Source organism: Telopea speciosissima, chromosome 4 (genome assembly GCF_018873765.1).
Source record: "Telopea speciosissima isolate NSW1024214 ecotype Mountain lineage chromosome 4, Tspe_v1, whole genome shotgun sequence".
NCBI classification, from domain to species: domain Eukaryota; kingdom Viridiplantae; phylum Streptophyta; class Magnoliopsida; order Proteales; family Proteaceae; genus Telopea; species Telopea speciosissima.
Window position 1 is genome coordinate 8,895,935 of NC_057919.1, and position 22,423 is coordinate 8,918,357.

At 39.8% G+C, this 22,423-nt stretch overlaps 2 protein-coding genes and 1 pseudogene across 2 annotated transcripts; all 3 read right to left on the reverse strand.

Annotated features, from left to right (window-relative positions):
- Window positions 1-1,599: 1,599 nt before the first annotated feature.
- LOC122658779 lies at window positions 1,600-2,662 on the reverse strand. The gene has a single exon (XM_043853894.1). It carries the CDS (start codon window positions 2,573-2,575, stop codon window positions 1,658-1,660), a length of 918 nt encoding a protein of 305 aa, XP_043709829.1. The 5' UTR covers window positions 2,576-2,662; the 3' UTR covers window positions 1,600-1,657.
- Window positions 2,663-7,948: 5,286 nt separating this feature from the next.
- Window positions 7,949-8,861, reverse strand: LOC122658284 (annotated as a pseudogene).
- A 3,243-nt stretch (window positions 8,862-12,104) lies between these two features.
- Window positions 12,105-19,664, reverse strand: LOC122658286. The gene is made up of 3 exons (XM_043853206.1): window positions 19,271-19,664; window positions 16,443-16,607; window positions 12,105-12,533 (listed from the first exon to the last, which is right to left on the reverse strand). The coding sequence occupies exons 1-3, from the start codon at window positions 19,526-19,528 to the stop codon at window positions 12,105-12,107; spliced, it is 852 nt and encodes a 283-aa protein (XP_043709141.1). The 5' UTR covers window positions 19,529-19,664.
- Window positions 19,665-22,423: the final 2,759 nt, after the last annotated feature.

A 22,423-nucleotide genomic window follows, 5' to 3' on the forward strand; every position in this document is an offset into this window, starting at 1 on the left:
AAGATGAGCGGTTAACAGAGTAGCACGTTCGCATTCAAGATGAATGGAGAGGATGGAAATTTCATCCTTCATTAGTAGGATCGTATCAAACGAAGACTCTTGGTAGAGTTTTTAGATCATTCGAGATCTTTGTCCTGTGACTCTGTGAGGCTGTGATGATACGAGAGGTGGAGAAACCATTATCGTAGATTTTTTCTTTCTTGACTTTATTCAGTTTGTCTTCACTCTCCTATCTTGGTTTGAAAGAAAAAAATTGGGATCCAGATGAAGGTTTTAACTTTTAAAACACGGAATCGGACAATGATGGATACCGATCCGGATTGGTCCAAATCGATCGAAATCCGCCTTTAATAACCCTAGAATTGGTCCACAGATCCGAAATCAGGGAAATTTCTAGAGTTTTGAGTGTGAATCGATCGTGTCAGATTAGTCGAAATTAGGATCGGTCACTACCGATTCCTATACTGATTCAATGATCCCATTCCTGATTTTTTAAATCATGATCCAGATGGGTCTTGGCCGATTCCGATCCAGGTTTGGATCTGTAAAAATGGGCCTAATTTGAGATGGTTCAGGGAAGGCCATTGAATCGATTTAGAAAAAAACAGGATAAAAATTTGTAACCATTTTTCCTGCCCACGTATAGTATAAAATATGGGAAAAGAGTAGGTTGCTTGATCACGTCCCCTACGCTAAAAAATTATGTACACAACCTCACCCTTGCTTTTTACAGAGAGGCTATTTCCAAACTCAAACCCAAGTGAGTATAGTACGCATGACCTCTAAACTATGTGAATTCAAGACATTCCTTCTTCATCCTATAAATAGATCTATAGTACATCAAGTACTGAGGTGAAATCATACAATCTTAAGCCTACTTCTTTTTCTACTATTCTGTTCCATTAAACTGTTGTTTCCTGGAAGTATAATTTAACCATTAAAAAGTCTCCCTCATAGCCCCACTTCGATCAGCATCGATTTAATCTACAAGAATGATGAAAAGACATGCATAACTTAGGTCTTGTATTAAGTATGACCTCAAATAGGACTGATTGGAGGACAATGACCCTTGTAGCTAAACCCATTTAATTGGGATAAGGTTGAATTGTTGTATATGGCCTGTAAAGTTCTTGTGTGGTTGCTGAATAATTTTGGGTACATGTCCCCATGAACAAAGATCTCATTGTTCAGCTTCAGCCTTGAATTTTAGGCTGACCTGTCTCGGCCCACTAAGATTTCACCCTATAAACGGGAGAACGAGTTGAGCTAGTTGAGAAAGAACTCCATTTCTTCCTTCCCAAACTAATGAGAAAATTGTTCTTCCATCGAGGGTGTTTTTGACAGTCACTAATACTCTACCCTTCTACTTAGACGAAGAGTATCTATTGCGTCATAATTAAGCTAATCTAGTTTGATTCAATGGAAAAAAAAAAAGAAATGAAGAGAGAATAAAAACAAAAAAAATAAACGATGGTAGCAACATATTAGAATCCAAATAAATGTATAGACTTGTATTTATCGTTTTTGTATTCATGTACTGTGTACAGTAGCATGGTACAACTCTGAACATGTATGATCCGGAATTCCGGATATACTTCATCTTTGGGAAAAAACAAGATGAAGTGCGGATGGCCGTGTTTGGTAACGTAATGAATGACTAATGGCTGAGGATGTTGAGAAGCGAGACCCTGCTCTTGATTAAGCGCCTGAACATGCACTGTAATCCCTCCTCCAGATCTTTGATGCTCAACTCCAAACCTTCCAACCATTGCTGCACATCTTGGATTTGGACTTGCTTGGTTTCATTGCCTTTGCATGACTTGTGATTTACGAGGGCTGATAATGCCATATCTACTTTCTCTACTTCATTCATCTCTAATGCCTGCTCCTCGCAGGCTATACGCTGCGTCTGCACCATTCTGGAGAACAATGACCATCCACTCGCCTTCGATCGAGTCTTGGGATTCGACACAAACGACAACATGGATTCCAATGTGGACACAGTGACGGTTTCCACTTCCTTGAGTATGCTTAAGGTAGCCACAAGGTCATCATGGTCTCCGTCTAGGGTAATGGAGGAAGGGCGCTTGCTTCCTTTCCGCTTCAACTCCGCAAGGCAGTTGCGGATCTCTTTGTTCATCTTCTTCCTGGAAGAGAGATACCTGGCAATTTCCTTTTCCGGACCGATCTCTCCTCCCCTTCTCCTCCGAAGGGCTGATTGAAGGTCTTGCAAGTGTTCCTTCATCAGGGACAGGGCATCTCTGGTGGTACCACATGCATCCGCCAGCCTCAGAGATGCATCCGACACATCTTCTATCCATGGGTCGTGTCGACCATGGGCCAAGGCTTGTTGGGTGTGCGGCAATTGAGTCAATTCGTCGATGCAATCGTACAAATCTGTAAGGCAACCCAAGTTCTGATGCAGTGACGATGAGGAACAATAGGAGGTGGCTTCCGAAGAAGACCTTAATCTGCACAACTGCTTCTCAACTCTTTGGGTGAGTGGGTGAGATCGAGAGGGCAAGCTGATGCATCTAGCGTGCTTTGAGCTTGTAGTTTCGGAAGAGGCAGCCATTTAGTTTCTTCCTTTCTGGCAAGAAAATAAAATGCAGAAGGAAGCCTAGCACCTCAACCCGCTATTGAGTCCGAATGACACCGCTCATTGGCCTCTCCTGTATATATGTGCATTGATGCAAGGAAGAGAGGGAGACACGAGGAATCTATCCTCCTGCCGCTTCAAGTCTCCTTCAACAGGTCATGTGCTTTCATTTTGGATCTGACTCGGCAATGGTTCTTCTGGTCGGAGGTACGCATCTTCTGTTATCCTCATTGATCTAATTTTCTTTTGTCTCAGCTTGTTGGTACTGTCTGTTGGTACTGTCGTTTATCCTGGGACATGGGTTGATTAATTAAAAAAATCCTGTTCTCTCCTGTTAAACCCAAGCATGCGAGTTACTACCCAGCTAATATGATCTAGATCGCAGGAACATTATTTCTCCTAAAAAATGGAAGTCTGATCAGTCGGGATTCCAATTGTCTCCCATAATTGTTGTACGAAACGAAGATGATGCCATACCTAATGGTCTTACACCAACACATGGAGTCTCCGATTGAAAATTAAAACAATTGGGGCAGCACACACAGTTGATCTGGATCTCTTATTTTGTTGAGAACTGGTCGGTTTGAATCTCTGAGTGCCAGATTAAGCAACACAGTATGTGGCCTTGGTTTACCCGTTTGGGGGACATGGTGGTAGATTTCCAACGCTTTGTGTGTGTTAATTATATTTCCACGCATGGGCATTGTACAATGTATTTCATATACTTCATGCTCGGGGTAGTATGTGCAAGAAACATTGCTACGACATCGGTTAAGATGTAGGAAGTTCTACCACCTAGCAAACCCACCAATTCAGAATGAGATTCTTCATGTCTCTTCCTTGTTCTCATCTATATATGAGATGCATGGTTGGGAGTCCTTTCTCTTTAGGATGAGTTATGCTTCTTGGTGCTAGGCTTCTACCATGGGGAACATGGCTGCCTCTGCTGCAACCTGTACAATTTGTTTGTCATGCTTTCTCTGTTAGACTGCCCTCTATTCTATATCTCATCCCTGAACGCCTCCCACGGAAGAGCAGTAGTTGCAGTTCAGAGCTTTAGAAGCCACCTGATTATATTTATCTGCAATGTAATGGATCTATTGGATGCTGTTGAAGAATTGTGTGATCATGTTGATGATTTTCTTCAGCTACAGCTTGGCCTAGAGTGGAATTGGGCTGAGCTGGATGTACCCTGTTTTTGGATGTGTTGCCTTACAAGAGATGTCTTCTCATCAACCTAGGATTGTTTTCTGTATTTGCAATTGACGTTCTGGAAAATAAGCAGGGAGGTTAGTATGGTTGCTGAAGATATTGGAGAATGAGCATAGTTTCCCTTCTACCTTGTGACAACAGAGTTAATCCAACCTAGACATACAGGCTGGGAGTGGCAGCAGGTTGAGGGAAGATATCATTGGGAAAGAGAAGGTAGGTCTTACGTTGAGGTCATGCATGTTGGGGATGAATTGGCTGTGAGTTAGAAATGTGAAAAGACTGGAGTCAAAATGTCTGGGATCTTAAGGATGGATTGACTGCAGGTTAGCTATTGGATTGCCTATTCAACATCCTTAATTGATCCAAGATGACAGTTCTGAAACATGGTGGCTGGGTTGGCTGCTATAGGGTGTCTGCATTTTCCTCCATTCACCCCCTTTCCATTTGGCAAGTTCCGCTCAATTGTTGCCTTCTACTCTTCCATGTGTTGTTTGTTTATGAAAAATAAGGAATATTCAAAAGCTTCTATTTGTAGCCAAAGTGCAAAACCAGGGGGTTACCCATAATTTGGACATTTCGGATTTGCCACTTTCAACCTTGTCTGTTGATCAACCCACAAATCCTTTTTGGTTGGTGATCTCTTCAATTTGTTAGGTCTCAGCTTAGTTGGAACCCAAACTTCATGGGCATGTTGTCATGTCATTCTGTACTCAAGTGGCAAGTTGCAGCAGCAATGTAGTTTGCTTTACAGTATAATAAAGCTTCCTTTCCTAGACTGTTTTTGACCAGAAAACCCCATCTATTGAGTACCGAAGTTTATAGAAGAAAGTCAACTATATGGTGGACCACAAAATTTGACACCTGGTTAGAATGGGAATATGATTCCCCATCGTCGTTCAAATCACATGAGTTGATCAGCATATCATTGGTTACTGGGCAGACTACCATTTCTTTTCAGTAGGTCCTTTTACATGGTCCAGGAGCTCATTTATGTCATATACATATTGACTTTAAGAACACCGACAAGGTTTTTTTCTTTTCTATGCTTGCAGAATGCCTTTACCAGCAATCTATAAATGTTCACTTAGCCCCATCTGTTGACTCCGTACCTGGGAACAGAATAGACGAACAAATCCATGCTAGCATATTCTCATTGAGCTTCCCCACCCAACGCCCACCCTTTCCGGTAGAGTAAGTTTCTCATTTTTTTGTATCTATTTCTGAATAGTTTTCTGTCTTTGAGGTGGGAAAACCCACTTCGGAAGCTTCCCATGTTTCAGAAGTTCAGTCTTGTTGGGCTTCGGAGGGGGTGGCTGTTGGACCAGATCGAACCAAACCAATTGACAGCAATGCTTTTGAGATTGATTCGATTCAATCTCGAAAGCATTGAAAGTATAACGCTATGTCTGCTTAAGGTTAAGTGAAGGCATCAAAAGCCGCATAAGCAAATGAAGTGGATTTATTCCCTAACTCGAAGGCTGCAAGCTGTCAGCTTGAAGTGCACTCCAAAACATAGGCTGAAACAACAAAAACAAAGCATCGGGTCCTGAAAGAAGACCGCACAGCACAAAAAACCGCTAAACTATGTGCGTGATTGCTCGCCTATCATGAGCTTCACTTGTGCTCTAAGACAATTTTGTACGATCTGGCAAAGCTGGTTTGATGGCACGCTTGTGCTTCTTTCAAGTGAGATGTCCATCCTAGGCAACCATCTCTTCATTGGCATTCACGTATCCATCCAACCTTGATTTGCTACCTCTCCACTGTCAATCTGATCAAAATTACGTAAAGCTTAGATTTTGAGCTTCTTCATGCTTCTCTGGTAAATATACTAAACATGTCAGCCATTAGGATTCTATTTCTTTGCCTCTTTTAGTGGTTGATTCGATCTTATGTTACCTTTTTTGGTATTTTTATAATATGAAAGGTGACAATTACATAAAACTTAGATTTTGAGCTTCTTGATGCTTCTTTGGTAAATATACCAAACATATCAGCTATTAGGATTCTATTTCTTTGCCTCTTTTAGTGGTTGATTTGATCTTATATTACCTATGATGCAGAAGCCGAAACCATGATTAATTTGGCTGTTCTTTGATTTTTCGTTGGAGCCTTTTTATTTGTTTGTTCTTTTAGCCTAGGGTTAAAACAATCTTTTTCATGGTTTATCTTCTTAGTTCCCCTCCACGATTTTAGAGGGATTAGTATTTTATTTTATTTGTTTTAGTTGTTTACACTTATACTCCTATTTAGAGTATAAGTTTATTCTATGTTTTATAATTAGGATTCAGATTAGGAATCCCAACTCCTAATCTGATTAGGATTGCTTTAGATTGATTATTTGTAAGGCCTTTTGGCCCCCCTTTATTATTATAAATAGTAGAATCGTGGGAGGCTCCCCTACCTATTATGTTTGAAGTTTTGTTTCTTCTTGCTGCTTCTGCTTCTCTGTCTTGTGTGTTATATCAAGACCCCTTGTGAGTTATATCAAGGGCTAGGGTTGGAGAAATCCAGCGACTCTTTGTATCTCGTAGATCGGGAGGTTCTTCTTCTTCTTCAATCAAGCTCTTCGAGTTGCTGCCATTGAAGTTCTTCTATTACAAGTAAGCTGTTATAGAATTCTGCAATTAATTAGTTCCTTCTTATTCCCTAACCCAGCCCTACATCCTCTATCAACTTCCATAACCCTCAACCCCATTAAATCTGCAACTCCTATTTTAACTAGGATTCCTTCGTAACTACAGATCTGACCATCAGTTTTCATTAAACTTCTAACCACAGATCCCTCACAGCAGACCTTCCACTCGACCTAACCTGCAGCCTTCATCTCAACAACTAAACCCTAATTTCCTCTCTTCTCCATTTCACCCTAACAACCCTAAACCAGCCATCCAAATCATCCCATACTTCAGCCGAACCCTATTCCCTACCTCTGTGACACTCAGCCAGAAGCTCTTGGCCTGATTCCCTCTAGAAACCCTAGATCCCTTTATCCTCTTTAGTCCTAAAACCCAAAACCCTAACCCTAATATTCTGAATTTCTATTTCTTATTTAAACCTAGTTAGATCCTATACTAATAGACTCCTAAAATCCTGCAGACCATTATCCAATAAACCCTAACTCAATCTCCCATTCCTAACCCTAACTTCTGCTCTAGTAACCCTAATCTGTCCATTCGGCCAGCCCTAAGACAGAACCTGGTCCTAAGTGAGATTTATTTCACCTAGGCTACATTAACATATTTTGGTATTTTCATGTTTTTTTTGGGGAGGGGGGGTTGTGCAGGGAACCCGGATGACTTATGCGATGGCTAGGTGATGACATGTGTTCTTTTGCTTTCATAAATGTCCTTTTATGCACTCTTAGTGCCAGCATGGAAGGACATTATTGGAAGCAAAAAGATACATGTCATCACCTAACCATTTGTGAAGCATACTCGTAGGGTAGGTGATCCAAACTCTTGGGCAGGCAGGGTAAGGACTTGGACAATTTAAGTGCTGGCTTGTAATTGTTATTTCCCATTTCTTACCTATAGTAAAGATGAGAACTTGGTGCGTTCGTACCGTCTTGCATTAGTTCATTTTATTTATTCTTCTTTTTAGATACAATGTATTTCACTGTTTTTGTCCTCAAACCCCCTTATTATGATATTTGAGTTATCAAGTAGCCACAAGATCACCCTATTGCAATTCAATATGGGGTATACTGTTTTGCACCGTTGCACTTTTGCTATAGCAATTTCCTACAACACTTGTATCGACATCAAATGCCCCAGTTGGTGGGTGTTGTGCAGCCTGATCAGATAGTAATAGGGAGTTCTCTGCGGATGGCTAACCAGCTAAAGAGTATCTAATGTCAATGGTATAATAGTTAATGGACCGTAATGTTATATCAAGCACTAGAAATTTTTGAAAGGTAGAGTATCAACTTCAACGCTCAAACAAAATCATAGAAGCATCTAATAAGAGATATAAAGAAATATTTCTATGTGCTGAAATATGTATTTTTTCAGAATAGACTGTACATGAATTCCTTTTGCATGTACAAAGTGAAATCCAAAGGCAATTCCCTTGAAAAAAATATGGGAAGCCGATGGAAGAGAAAATCACAAAAAGGGTTGAGTATTTCCAAGGACGCTACTGGTTGAGGATGTTGAGAAGAGTGACTCTGGTTTTGATCAAACTCCGGAAGACGCGGTCCAGTCCATCCTCAAGATCTTGGATGCTCAACTCCACAGCCTCCAATCGTTTCTGTGCTTCAATACCCCTCAACTCTAAGCCTTTGTGTGTCTTATGGCCAAGGAGGGCCGCCCGATGTGACATCCACCTTCTCAAATTCACCTCTCCCTCTCTTCTGCAATTTCAGCCACATGTTTTTTGTTAATCAATTTGGAAACGAAAGGCCAACCTTTAGGCCTTGACATTGCCTTTGTTCCAGATAGGAATGACATCAGGGACTCGAACATGGAGAGGGTGATTGCTTCCACTTCTCTTACTTAGCACACTGACCATAGCAACAATGCTGTGGTTTTTGTCTAAGAGAGAGGAAAATGCACGCTACTTCTGTACTTTCTTTAGATCTCCAAGGCACTTGCTTATCACCTTAGTCACCTTCTTCCTGGACGCGTTGTATGCTTCAACTTCATTTGCTGGGCCAGATTCCCCTCTTATTCTACGGAGGGAAGGTTGAAGCTCTGTCACACATTCTTTCATCTGTGAATGGACATCCCTTGCTGTACCACACACATCCAGCGACTTGAGAGATCCATCCAACACCTCATCAACCCATTTCTCTCCTCGTTCTTCGCCTAATGTTTGTTGGGTTTGTGGCAAATGAAGGAAATCATTGACGCAGTCATATAGATCTTTGAGGCCATCCAAGTTAAGATATTGATGATGATGACGCTGCCAAAGATGATGAGGTGGCTTCTGAAGCCCTTACCCTGTGGAACTGCTCCTGAACTTGAAGAGTAAGAGGATGAGATCTGGATGGCAAACTGATGGAACGAGCATGACGTGAAGCTTTAGGATGAATAGGAGAAGGAACCATTTCTTTTTGTCACAAGATGGAAAAGGATAACTCAAATTCTGTACAAATTAGTCTTGCAAAGTGATGGGTCATCCCTCATTTAGAGCCGAATTTGTCTAGAAACAAGATGAGACTGGAGGAATCATGCTGTTCAACATCATTGGCTAATCATGTGGTTTCATTTTAGATCTCAATGATAGGGTCCCCGATGTTTGTTCAATGTCTCCTGCCTTCCCATACCCACATTCACTTATCATAATTTTTTGTTTGTTCTTAGCTCAACAATCTGTATATGATGAACAGGTGAAATATTAAAATACTACAATCACATTGGTGGCTTAATCATGTTGTCTCCTATTCTAGAGCAGGCCAACACATAATTCACAGTCTGCTTTGATTTGATTTAAGCTGATTGAGTAGATCTCAGACTCGCCAGACCATTCTAGTTTTGCAATGATTTATAAAGTTTGATTGAAACCTTTTTGCATTTCTAGGGAGCAAGGCCTCAAAGGAATTAAACAGGGATAATGTGACAAACTGAGCAGTGTTTGGTGTGGCACTTTATCTTATTATGGAAATGAAGGACATCAACCTCATCATGGGTGTACTTAGTTTTACAATAAATTGTTACAGGAAACAGATTAGTAACACACACATATACATGTTTAAGGAGACAATCAATGCCATGATCAAGATCTCATGAAATTTCCATTTTAAAATTGACTGCATGAGAGTAATACGACTAACTCTCATTTCAACACAAGTGTGTCATGTTTCCGAGATTCCAATCAATGTCCAGCAAAAACAAATTAACCTCTTCTATTTATAAGTGAATGATATTTATGGCAGCAGTTATTAGAAAACATCATAAAAATGTTGAAATGTTTCTACCAATTATGTATGACAAAAATATGTGATGTAGATTCTGGCCAGAAGAGGAAGAAGCAGAAGAACCATTGAACCAGGTCCTTTTTGGGCCAGAACTGGACCAACTCGAGCCTGCCCAGCAGGACCAGTTCGAGCCAGCTCAGCAGGGCTTCTCAAAGCTTCCCAAAGATGCTCCACAATTTTGACAGCTTCTCCTTGGACAAGTCAACTAGGATTGGTGCACCTTAGCTTCTATATTTGCAGCCTTTAGTAGTTACGATATTTACTAGTTTCTAATTTTGTTCTTTGCATGTTGGCTGAACTATAAAGCCTAGTTTCTATTTTCATTAGGTTTCTCGTTTTAGAAGTTGCTATTTCTTTTAGACGTTACTATTTCTCAAGTTTCTAATTTTGTAAGCTGATCTATTCCATTAATAAGGCAGCCCCTCTTGTAATAGAAACAGATTTTGGAGAATAGAATTTTCAGGCCATGTTGCCATGGGAGAAATTTCATGTTTCTACAGCTGGGATAGCTGTGGGTGAGAGACCCAGGCTGAGAGAGCCATTCCCCTACCCCCTTCTCTTCTATCTTCTCTGCCTGGCCATCGATCTTTTTGTGCTGCTGTGTTACTGTGGTTATTATAACCATTGTGAAGATCATCCGAAGGCTGCTGCTGCTGTTCCCCAGTGCCCAAAGTATTGTTGCTGTTGCTGCTCTTGCTGTACCAATCGATTGAAGACCTCTGCTGCTCCTACGAGTTGTCTCTCTGCTGCAACTTCAGAGTAGGATATCTCCATATTCCTTCATCAAAACCTGCAGAGCTTTGGAGCATCACCTCACACCATCACCCCCTCCATTCGATCCCCACTTCTCCCCCATTCCATTGGCTGGAATCCTCCATATTCACAAACTTTCTATTTTCATTACCCCTTCATAACTTCATTTCGTCCATCAAAATTACACCAAATTTGTTGCAGATCAGCTACTCTAGAAGGCCTCCACTCGATCCTCATTGGAGCCCAAACAAAATGCTGGTTTGTGAGATAACTCTTAACCTTGTATTCTGGTGTTGCAGCCAGATCTTCCAATTCAACCATCAGAATCAATTGCAACTTTCAGCAGTGTTTGTATCCTATACAAGCATCATTCGATCCGAAGCTGGGAGAATTCCTTTGGCTGGTTTGGTTGATTTCATAAACTTTCTAATTCTGCCTTTGTTTCCAATTGGGTTTGTGGGTTTTATTTGGGACTAAATTAACCCTAATTTAGTTCTACATTAATATGAATGGTTATAATTACATAAAGCTTAGAATATGAGCTTCTTTATGATTTTCTGATATCAGCCATTAGGATATCGTCTCTTTGCCTCTTTTAGTGGTTGATTTGACCTTATATCACATTTTTTTTTTGGGGAAATGGGGGTGGGGGGGGGGTTGCGTAGGAAACCTTGATCACTTTCCCGTAACTGTACGCTTCATGTACGATTAGGTGATGGCATGTGTTCTTTTGCTTCCAGAAATGTCCCTTCATGTACTTTTAGTGGTAACATGAAGGGGCATTTGTGGAAGCAAAAGGATACATGTCATCACCTAACCATACATGAAGCATACACGTAGGGTATATGAACCAATCTCTTGGGCAGGCTGGGTTTGGAATTTGACGATTTTAAGTGTTGCCTAGTAATAGTTATTTTTCATTGTATACCTCTAGTAAAGATGAGAGCTTGGATCCACCCCCAAAAAAAGAGAGATTAGAGCTTGGTGCATCCATACCCTCTGCATTAGCTCATTGTATTTCTTCTTCTCTTTCTTCTTTGTAGATGCAAAGTATTTCACTGTTTTTGTCCTTAGACTGCTTTTTATAATATTTGAGTTATCAAACAATTGAAAGATCACCCTGTTGCAATTCAATATGGGGCAGAATGTTATGCACTTGTTGCTCTCTTCCTTTAGCACTTTCCTGCAACACTTTTATCAACATCAAATGCCCCAGTTGGTGGGTGTTCAGCAGCCTGATCAGACTGTAATAGGGAGTTCTCTGAGAATGGCTAACCAACTAAAGGTTATCTGATGTCTGTGGTATGATTGTTAATGGATTGTAATGTTACATCAAGCTCTATAAATTTTTGAAAGGTAGAGAGTATCAACTTCAATGCGCCAACAAAATCATAGAAGTAGATAAGAGATAATGAAATATTTCTCTGTGCTGAAGTATATATTTAATAAAAAATATACTGTATACATGAATTCCTTTTGCATGTACAATGTGAAATCCAAAGGCAATTTCCCAAGAAAAAACTATGGGGGAAGCCGATGAAAGACAAAAAAGGATTGAGTATTTCCAAGGACAAGTATGCTAGTGGTTGAGAATGTTGAGGAGGTTGACCCTGGTTTTGATCAACTCCGGAAGATGCATTCCAATCCATCCTCAAGATCCTGGATGCTCAACTCCAATGTCTCCAATCGCTTCTGTGTTTCAGCATGCCTCAACTTGAAGCTTTTGTGTGTCTTATGGCCAACGAAGGCACCCACTGCGACATCCACCTTCTCAAATTCACATATCTCCATCACTTCCTCATCTTCTGCCACATGTTTCTTGTCAATCAATTTGGAAACCAAAGACCAACTGTTGGGCCTTGGCATTGCCTTTGGCCAAGATACGAACGACAGTAAGGAACCGAACATGGAGAGGGTGATTGCTTCCATTTCTCTTAGCACACTAACCATGGCAACAATGTCACAGTTTTTGTCTAAGAGAGATGAAAATGCACGCTGCTTCTGTACTTTCCTTAGATCTCCAAGGCACTTGCTGATCACCTTAGTCACCTTCTTGGACACGACGTATGTTTCAACTTCATTTGGTAGACCTGGTTCCCATCTTATTCTACGGAGGGAAGATTGAAGCTCTGTCACACATTTTTTCATCTGTGAAAGAACATCCCTTGCTGTACCACACACATCCAGCAACCTGAGAGATCCATCCAACACCTCATCAACCCATTTCTCTCCTTGTTCTTGGGCTAATGTTTGTTTGGTCAATGGCAAATGGAGCAAATCATTGACGCTGTCATATAAATCTTTGAGGCCACCCAAGTTGTAGCATATTGATGATAATGATGCTGAAGATGATGAGGTGGCTTCTGGAGCCCTTAACCTGTGCAGTTGCCCCTCAACTTGAAGAGTTAGAGGATGAGATCGAGAGGGCAAACTGATGGAACGAGCTTGGTGTGAAGCTTTAGGATGCAAAGGAGAGGGAGCCATCTCTTTTTCTCCCAAGAAAGATAAGGGGCTAACACAAAATTCTGTACAAATTAGTCTTGCATGGGTATCCCCTGGTTTAGAACCCAATTTATATTGAAACAAGAGGAGAAATAAGGAATCTCATACATAAAATATCATGGGCTACTCATCTGGTTTCATTTCAGATTTAAACCATATGGTTGCCGAATTTTTCTCAATGTCTCCTGCCTTCCTATGCCCACTTTCGCCTCTTATCATAATTTATTTATTTTTAGCTCAGCAAGATGTATATGATGGAGGAGTGAAACTTAAAATACCACCTTGACTCCTAAGTAAGAGAAGGCCAGCACATATAAGCTAAATGTTGGCAGATCTCAGGCTGATAATGGATTTCCTTAACTTAATTCACATATCTGAGAAGGCAAAGGCTCCAAGGACTTCAACAGGAGCAATGATTATTATGAGGAAAGTTTTGATTTGGCACTATAAACAAGGGGAGATCACCCCCCCCTTGTGTGTGGTATCTCTTATTAGTTTTACGATAATTTGTTTATCTATTTATATTATTATTGTTGTTGTTGTTATTATTATTATTATTATTATTGTCATCAATACTAGAGCTTCACTTCTTTACACCCTTTATCACTAGAGAATCTTCCTAGGAGGCCCAGATCCATGGTAATTACTGTTAGTGCTTCTTATCTGGCCCTATGCTAAGATTTTTAGACAAACTATTTATTGGTGGAAGGATAGCTTATTTGCATCTTCTTAGAAGTGAGAGGGAGGGTCAGTCTACTAGTTCCTCGTTGGACAGAAGGCTGAGGAGTACCTTTTGAGCTGGTATTTGATTGTTGAAGACTAGTCTTCTTGGACCATAGGACTATCTGTGCAATTCTCAATTTCAAATCACTGCCATGGCATCCTTTTTTCCTTTAAGGAAATTCCAGTGGATTTCGCCTCTGCAAGTTGGTAACAGGTTATGCATTACAGCAAATATTTCAATGTGAATTAACATGTACAACAGGTGCCTTTGGTAACAATTTTCCCCACTAAAACATGGTATTCTCTAGATTAACATCTGTTAGTAGCTTATTCAAAAGCCTAAACATTCAACCCTCTCTTAACTTTTTCTTATATTGCTAAAATTGGTATGCTAAAGCAAGTAGGAAGTGAGACATGCTATTTATATGTATTTGCTTTATTGTATGACTTTTAGCGTTGATTAGCAAAGGCAGTGGATTGGATATCTAAAAAACTTGAATACAACCCTATTGAACTTAAAGCCCTATCCTTAGCTTGGTCCATGGTGAGCCATGAGATGGTGGAAAGGAAAATGTACTAAAGGGTATAAAGAAGTTAGGAGGGGCTTGAAAAACAAGAGGAAAAGAGAAAGAAACAGAGGAAGTATGTAGAGAAAAGTCCCTTAGTTCTTATTTTTTATATATGACTTCTGTTCCAAACCTGTTTTGACACTACCAACACATTTCAATGGGGTCAATGGATCTACTCAGTTTTGACACATGAATTTCGTCCTATTTTAAATGGACTAAGAGGGGCAAAGAAGGGGATAAAAAAAGGAGAGAGATCTGTAAGGTTGTATGACTCCTCTGCCTCCTAAGAGTTCTGTAGGGTCGTATGGCTCCTCTGCCTCCTAAGAGTTAGTTCTGTAGGGTCGTATGACTCCTCTGCCTCCTAAACAAAAGAAGGCCCCATGTGTTGAATGGAATAGTTTATTACCCCATTGATGGGAGGAGACCAGTAAGGGGACACAAACAATTTCCTGGGTTGAACTCACATAATTATGATAACAGCAGTTTGTTATGCCCAACAAATATTTTTCTTATATAACAAAGAGTTTATAACATCATGAAATCCACACTTAAGAAAATAATTAAAGTCAATATCGAGATCACATGAGGATACCATCAAATTTTATTGCATTCAAGCATCTTGAGATTCTAATTGCCTGCTTAGTATGTGACATCCATGTTCCATAACCACAATAAACATCTATTTCTACTTGGAAGGAAAGTGTAAATGCCACGTTTGGCTCTCCCTTCTGGATATTAATTTTTTATTGATAAGGCTTTGAATATAATACACATGGTTGGGGTTCGAATCTCTAGATGTCTGTTTAAATTATTTAAGTACGCACTGGTGAACCATTTGCAGAGGAGACAAGGTCGTGTCACTCGTGTGTGTAGTTCTTATTTTTTCATTTACTATATAAATTGCAGCACATTGGGCATCAAGATGATGGTCAACTTGTTGTCTAGGCTTCATAACATATAATTTGAGCAGTAATAATACATTTTAACCGATGTCGCATTTTAATTTAGCTGATGTATGGTTTTGACACTTCCCCCCTTTTTACAGTAACTGTAGGGATGAGAGCTTGGTGCTTCCATATACTATTGCATTAGTTTATAAAATTTCAGAATTTTTTCTTCTTCCTGCTGTCTTTTTCTTTCTTTCCTTTTTGTCTTTGTGAAGACATGGTTGGTTCATTATATCTTACTGTTTATGCAGTGAGACCCCATTTTATGATATTTGAGTTATCAGGCTGCCACAAGATCGCCCCGTAGCAATTAAGTTTGGTGTAGAATGTTATACACTCATCCTGTTCTTCCTACAGTGTTGTCCTGCAACACATTTATTGACATTGAATGCTCCTGTTGGTGAGTGTTATGCAGCCTGATCGGATTGTGATAAGGAGTTCTCTGCTGATAGCTAAGCAGTGAAAGGGTAATTGATGCCGATGTTATGATAGATTGATAGTTAATGGTTCTTAATGTTATATTACGAAGTATAAATTATTAAAAGGTAGAGTATGCACTTCAAATTTTAGAAGCAAGCAAATAAGAGATATGAAGAGAGAAGATGCTCTCAAAATTTATATGAGCTGATGTGTATATCTAATATTATATTCTGTATACATGTATTCCTTTTCCATGTACAAAGTGAAATCCTAAGGCAATTCCCTAGAATAAAAAAAATGTGGGTGCCTATGGAAGACAAAGTATGCTGCTGGTTGAGGATATTGAGGAGGGTGACTCTGGTATTGATCAAACTCCGGAAAATGCATTCCAGTCCATTCTCAAGATCCCGGATGCTCAACTCCAGTGTCTCCAATAGCTTCTGGGCTTCAACTTGCCTGCACTCAAGGCCCTTGTGTGTCTTGTGGCCAAGGAGGGCGCCCACTGTGACATCCACCATCTCAAATCCGCATCTCTCCTTTTCTTTCTTATCACAAGCCCTAGGATTCTTATTCATCAATTTGGAAACCAAAGACCAATCATTAGGCCTCGGCATAGCCTTTGATCGAGATAAGAATGATAGTACGGACTCGAACATGCTGAGGGTGATTGCTTCCACTTCTCTTAGCACACTAACCGTGGCAACAATGTCATGGTTTTTGCATAAGAGAGATGAAAATGCACCCTGCTTTAGTACTTTCCTTAGATCTCCAAGGCACTTGCTGATCACCTTAGTCACCTTCTTCCTGGACATGTTGTATGCTTCAACTTCATTTGCTAGACCAGATTTCCCTCTTATTCTATGGAGGGAAGATTGAAGCTCTGTCACACATTGTTTCATCTGTGAAAGAGCATCCCTTGCTGTACCACACACATCCAGCGACCTGAGAGATCCATCCAACACCTCATCAATCCATTTTTCTCCTCATTCTTGGGCTAATGTTTGTTGGCTCTGTGGCAAATGAAGGAAATCTTTCAGGGCACCCAAGTTGTAAGATATTGATGATGATGACGACACCAATGATGATGAGGTGGCTTTTGAATCTCTTAACCTATGCAACTGCTCCTGAACTTGAAGATTAAGTGGATGAGATATGGATGGCAAACTGATGGAACGAGCATAACGTGAAGCTTTAGGATGGAAAGGAGAGGGAGCCATTTCTTTGTCACAAGATAGAACAGAATAACTCAAATTATGTACAAATTAGTCTTGCAAAGTGATGGGTCATCCCTCATTTAGAACCCAATTTATATAGAAACAAGATGAGGCAGGAGGAATCATGCTGTTCAACATCATGGGCTACTCATGTGGTTTCATTTTAGATCTCAATGATAGTGTCCCCGATGTTTGTGCAATGTCTCCTGCCTTCCCATACGCATGTTCACTTACCATAATTTATTTGTTCTTAGTTCAACAATCATTATATGATGAATAGGTGAAATATTAAAATACTACAACTACACTTGTGGCTTAATCATCTTGTCTCCTAGTCTAGATAAGGCTATCTCATAATTCACAAGCTGCTTTGATTTGAATTAAGCTATGATTGGGTAGACTCAGACTCGCCATAGCATTCTCTTTTTGCACTGATCTATGAAGTTTGATTGAAACCTTTTTGTATTTCTGGGGAGCAAAACCTCAAAGGAATTAAACAGAGATAATGTGACAATTAGAGCAGTGTTTGATGGGGCACTTTTATCTTATTAGGAGTTATTCATATTATTACAAGTTTCAAATTTATTATTGATGTATTAAAGAAGTTCTGTGAGGTCGTATAATTCCTTTGCCTCCTAAACAAAGAAGACCCCATGTGTTGGATGGAATAGTTTATTACTCCATTGATGAGAGGAAAACAGTCAGGGGATATAAACAATTTCCTAAGTTGAACTCACACAATGATGATAGCAGCAGTTTGTTATGCCCAACAAAACTTTTTCTTAGATGACAAAGAGTTTACACCATCGTGAAATCCACACTTAAGAAAATAATTAAAGTCAATATAAAGATCACATGAGAACACCATAAAAAATTTATTGAATTAAAGCATCTTGAGATTATAATAATTGTCTCCTTAATATGTGAGATCCATACCAGTCCTGGCACTCCCTTCTGTTTATTGATTTTCTATTGACAATGCTGAATATAATACACATGGTTGGTATTTATTATATTCTCATTTATTAAATAGTGTGCAGCACATTAGGCATCAAAATGATGGTCAACTTGTTGTCTAGGCTCGTAACATATAATTATAACAATACTAATACATTTTAATTGACTTAGAATTTTACTTTACCTGATGTATGATTTTGAAACGTTCCCCCTTTTTACATTAACCGTAGGGATGAGAGCTTGGTGCTGCCATACCATATGGAATAAGTTTATTATTTTTCTGAGTTTCTCTTCTTCTTCCTGTTGTTTGTCCCTTTTTCTCCCCCTTTTTGCCTTTGCCATTTTATGATATTTGAGTTATCTGGCTGCCACAGGATCTCCTAGTACCATCTAAGTTTGGTGTGGAATATTCTGCACTCATCGTGCTCTCATGCAACTCATTTATTGACATTAAATGCTTCTGTTGGCAGGTGTTATGCTGCCTGATGGGATTGTGTCAAGGAGTTCTCTGCAGATAGCTAAGCAGTGAAAGGATATCTGATGCCCATGGTATGATAGTTAATGGTTCTTAATGTTACATGAAGCAGTATAAATTGTTGAAAGGTAGAGTATGCACTTCAAGCAAATTTTTAGAAGCTTGCAAATAAGAGATATGGAGATAAAAGATGCTCTTGATATTTATATAAACTGATGTATGTATTTAATCAGAATATTCTGTATATATGTATTCCTTTTTTATGTACAAAGTGAAATCCCAAGGCAATTCCCTTGAAGAAAAAAAAGTTATGGGAACTGAAGGAAGACAAAACTGATGTATGCTACTGGTTTAGGATGTTGAGGAGGGTGACTCTGGTTTTGATCAAACTCGGGAAAATGCATTCCAGTCCATTCTCAAGATCCCTGATGCTCAATTCCATTGTCTCCAGTTGCTTCTGTGCTTCAACTTGCCTGCACTCAAGGCCCTTGTGTGTCTTGTGGCCAAGGAGAGCGCTCAGTGTGACATCCACCATCTCAAATCCACTTCTCTCCATTTCTTTCTTATCACATGGCACAGGATTCTTATTCATCAATTTGGAAACCAAAGACCAACCAGTATGCCTCGGCATAGCCTTTGATCGAGATACGAATGATAGTAGGGATTCGAACATGCTGAGGGTGATTGCTTCCACTTCTCTTAGCATACTAACCGTGGCGACAATGCCATGGTTTTTGTCTAAGAGAGATGAAAATGCACGCTGCTTCTGTACTTTCTTTAGATCTCGAAGGCACTTGCTTATTACCTTAGTCACCTTCTTCCTGGACGCATTGTATGCTTCAACTTCATTTGCTAGGCCAGATTCCCCTCTTATTCTACGGAGGGAAGATTGAAGCTCTGTCACACATTCTTTCATCTGGGAAAGGATATCCCTTGCTGTACCACACATATCCAGCGACCTGAGAGATCCATCCAACACCTCATCAACCCATTTCTCTCCTCGTTCTTGGGCTAATGTTTGTTGGGTCTGTGGCAAAAGAAGGAAATCATTGACGCTGTCATATAAATCTTTGAGGCCACCCAAGTTGTAAGATATTGATGATGATGAGGTGGCTTCTGAAGCCCTTAATCTGTGCAACTGCTCCTCAAGTTGATGAGTAAGAGGATGAGATCTGGATGGCAAACTGATGGAACGAGCATGGCGTGAAGCTTTAAGATGAAAAGGAGAGGGAGCCATTCTTTTTCTCACAAGATGGAAAAGGGCTAACTCAAATTCTGTACAAATTAGTCTTGCAAAGTGATGGGTAATACCTTGTTTAGAACCCAATTTATATAGAAACGAGATGAGACAAGTGGAATCTCATGCTGTTCAACATCATGGGGGCCTGGTGGTGCTGGTTTGATTTTAGATCTCAATGATAGGTTTGCCGATGTTTGTTCAATGTTTCCTGCCTTCCCATGCCCACGTACACTTCGTATCATAATTTTTGTTCTTAGCTCAACAATCTGTTATATGATGAATAGGTGAAATATTAAAATACTACAGCCGCACGGGTGGCTTAATCATCTTGTCTCCCAAGTAAGAGAAGGCCAGCACATACAAGCTAAATATTGGCAGATCTCCAACAAAATCTTTATTGGTGGAAGGATACCTTATTTGTATCTGTTTAGAAGTAAGAGGGAAGGTCAGTCAACTGGATCCTCGTCGGACAGAAGGCTGAGGTGTACATTTGTTAGCTGGCATTTGATGGTTGAAGACTAGTCTTGTTGGACAATAGGACTATCTGTGCAATTCTCAATTTCAAATCTTTGCATGACATCCTTTTTCCCTGAAAGGAAATTCCAGTGGATTTCACCTTTGCAAGTTGGAAATAGGATTATGCATTACAACAAATATTTCGATGCTGAATTAATATGTGCAGCTCAAAATAATGTATACATCAAGGCTGTCAAGGCGTCACCTAGGCGCCCAGGTGGTTTGTTTTGGGGCACCTTGGTTGGTGTCGCCCTAAGTTTTTCCACCCCTCGACCACCTTGATTCACCCATCGCCTTAATAGTTTATTATTACCCCAATGATGGGAGTAAAACTGTATGGGGAAATAAACAATTTCCTGGGTTGAAATCACATAATTAATTATGATAAACAGCAGTTTGTTATGCCCAACGAACCTTTTTCTTAGAAAACAAAGAGTTTATCACATCATGAAATCCACACACAAGAAAATAATTGAAGTCAATATCAAGATCACACGAGGACACCATAAAATTTTATTGAATTCAAGCATCTTGAGATTCTAATTGTCTCCTACCAGAAGGAAAGTACAAATGCCACGTCTGGCTCTCCCTTCTGGTTATTGATTTTCCATTGACAACGCTGAATATAATACACATGGTTGGGGTTCGAATCTCTAGAGAGTTGTTTAAATTATTAGGTATGCACTGGAGAACCATCTGCAGAGGAACACAAGGTCATGTACAGCACATTAGGCTTCATAACATATAATTTGAACAGTAATAAGACAGTTTTAACTGATGTAGAATTTTTCTTTAACTGATGTATGATTTTTACAGCTTCCCCCATTTTACATTAACTGTAGGGATGAGTGGTTGGTGCTTTCATATTCATACTCTATTGCATTGGTTTATTAAATTTCAGAATTTCTTCTTCTTCCTGTTGTTTATCCTTCTTTTGTCTTTGTGAAGACATATCTCACTGTTTATGCTGTGAGACCCCATTTTTTGTTATTTGAGTAAATTAGGCAGTGCCACATACAAGATCGATCACCCTGTAGCAATTAAGTTTGGTGTAGAATGTAATGCACTCATCCCACTCTTCCTAGTTCTTGGGCTAATGTGTGTTGGGTCTCTGGCAAAGGAAGCAAACCATTGATACGCTATCATATAAATCTTTCAGGCCACCCAAGTGGTAAGATATTGATGATGATGATGATGATGATGAGGTGTCTTCTGAAGCCTTTAATCTGTGCAACTGCTCCTTAACTTGAAGAGTAAGAGGATGAGATCTGGATGGCAAACTGATTGAACGAGCATGATGTGAAAAGCCTTAGGATAAAAAGGAGAGGGAGCCATTTCTTTTTCCCACAAGATGGAAAAGGCTTAACTCTAATTCTGTACAAATTAGTCTTGAAAAGTGATTGGTAACCCCTTGTTTAGAACCCAATTTATATAGAAACAAGATGAGACAGGAGGAATCTCATGCTGTTCAACATCATGGGCCTGCTCATGTGGTTTCATTTTAGATCTCAATTATAGGGTTGGGGTCGCCGATGTTTGCTCAATGTTTCCTGCCTTCCCATGCCAACGTTCACTTCTTATCGTAATTTATTTGTTCTTAGCTCAACAATCTATATATGATGAATAGGTGAAATATTAAAATACTACAGCCACACGGGTGGCTTAATCATCTTGTCTCCTATTCTAGAGAAGGCCAGCACATAATTCACCATCAGCTTTGAATTTGTTTAATCTATGCTTGGGTAGATCTCAGACTCTCCATAGTACCATTCTATTTTTGCGATGATATGAAGTTTGATTGAAACCTCTTTGCATTACTGGGAGGGAAAATTATCTCCTCCAGTTCCCTACCCGGCTCAGTACCCCAGTGGCTCTAATAAGGAGGTGGTGGAACCTACCCGGGCAGAGTGTTCGGGCACGGTTAGGGTATAATGTGACAACTAGAGCAGTTTTTGGTGTGGCACTGTAGCTTTTGGGAAATGAAGGACATCAACCCCCTCATGGGTGTACTTAGTTTTACAATTAATTGTTTTACATGCACAAATTCATGTGTAAATAGAGAATCAAAGCCACGACCAAGATCTCATTGACTGCCATTTTACATTGACATTGCTTGAGAGTAAGGTAACTAATTCTGAATTCAACACAACTGCGTCAAGTTTCTGATTACCCTCCTGTTTCCTGCTCTAAAGATCTGCAGAACTTCAAATTCCAAAGGAATAAAAACACTCGATAACTTTTTTTTTGCTTTCTGGAACTTATGATTATGTAAGTATGTACCTAATCAATCTTCAACAAGAAAATTTTACCTAATCAATGTTCAACAAACAAGTTTTTAGCTCTTCTATGTCTAGGGAACAATCGTCTATCTATCTA

Coding starts and splice junctions, on each gene's coding strand:
- LOC122658779 (XM_043853894.1), bottom strand. CDS start 2,575: ATGGCTGCCTCTTCCGAAACTACAAGCTCAAAGCACGCTAGATGCATC.
- LOC122658286 (XM_043853206.1), bottom strand. CDS start 19,528: ATGGCTCCCTCTCCTTTTCATCTTAAAGCTTCACGCCATGCTCGTTCC. Junction 16,608..19,270: donor GAGAGAAATGGGTTGATGAG/GTGTTGGATGGA, acceptor TGGATTGATGAG/GTGTTGGATGGATCTCTCAG. Junction 12,534..16,442: donor ACAACATGTCCAGGAAGAAG/GTGACTAAGGTG, acceptor GTGTCCAAGAAG/GTGACTAAGGTGATCAGCAA.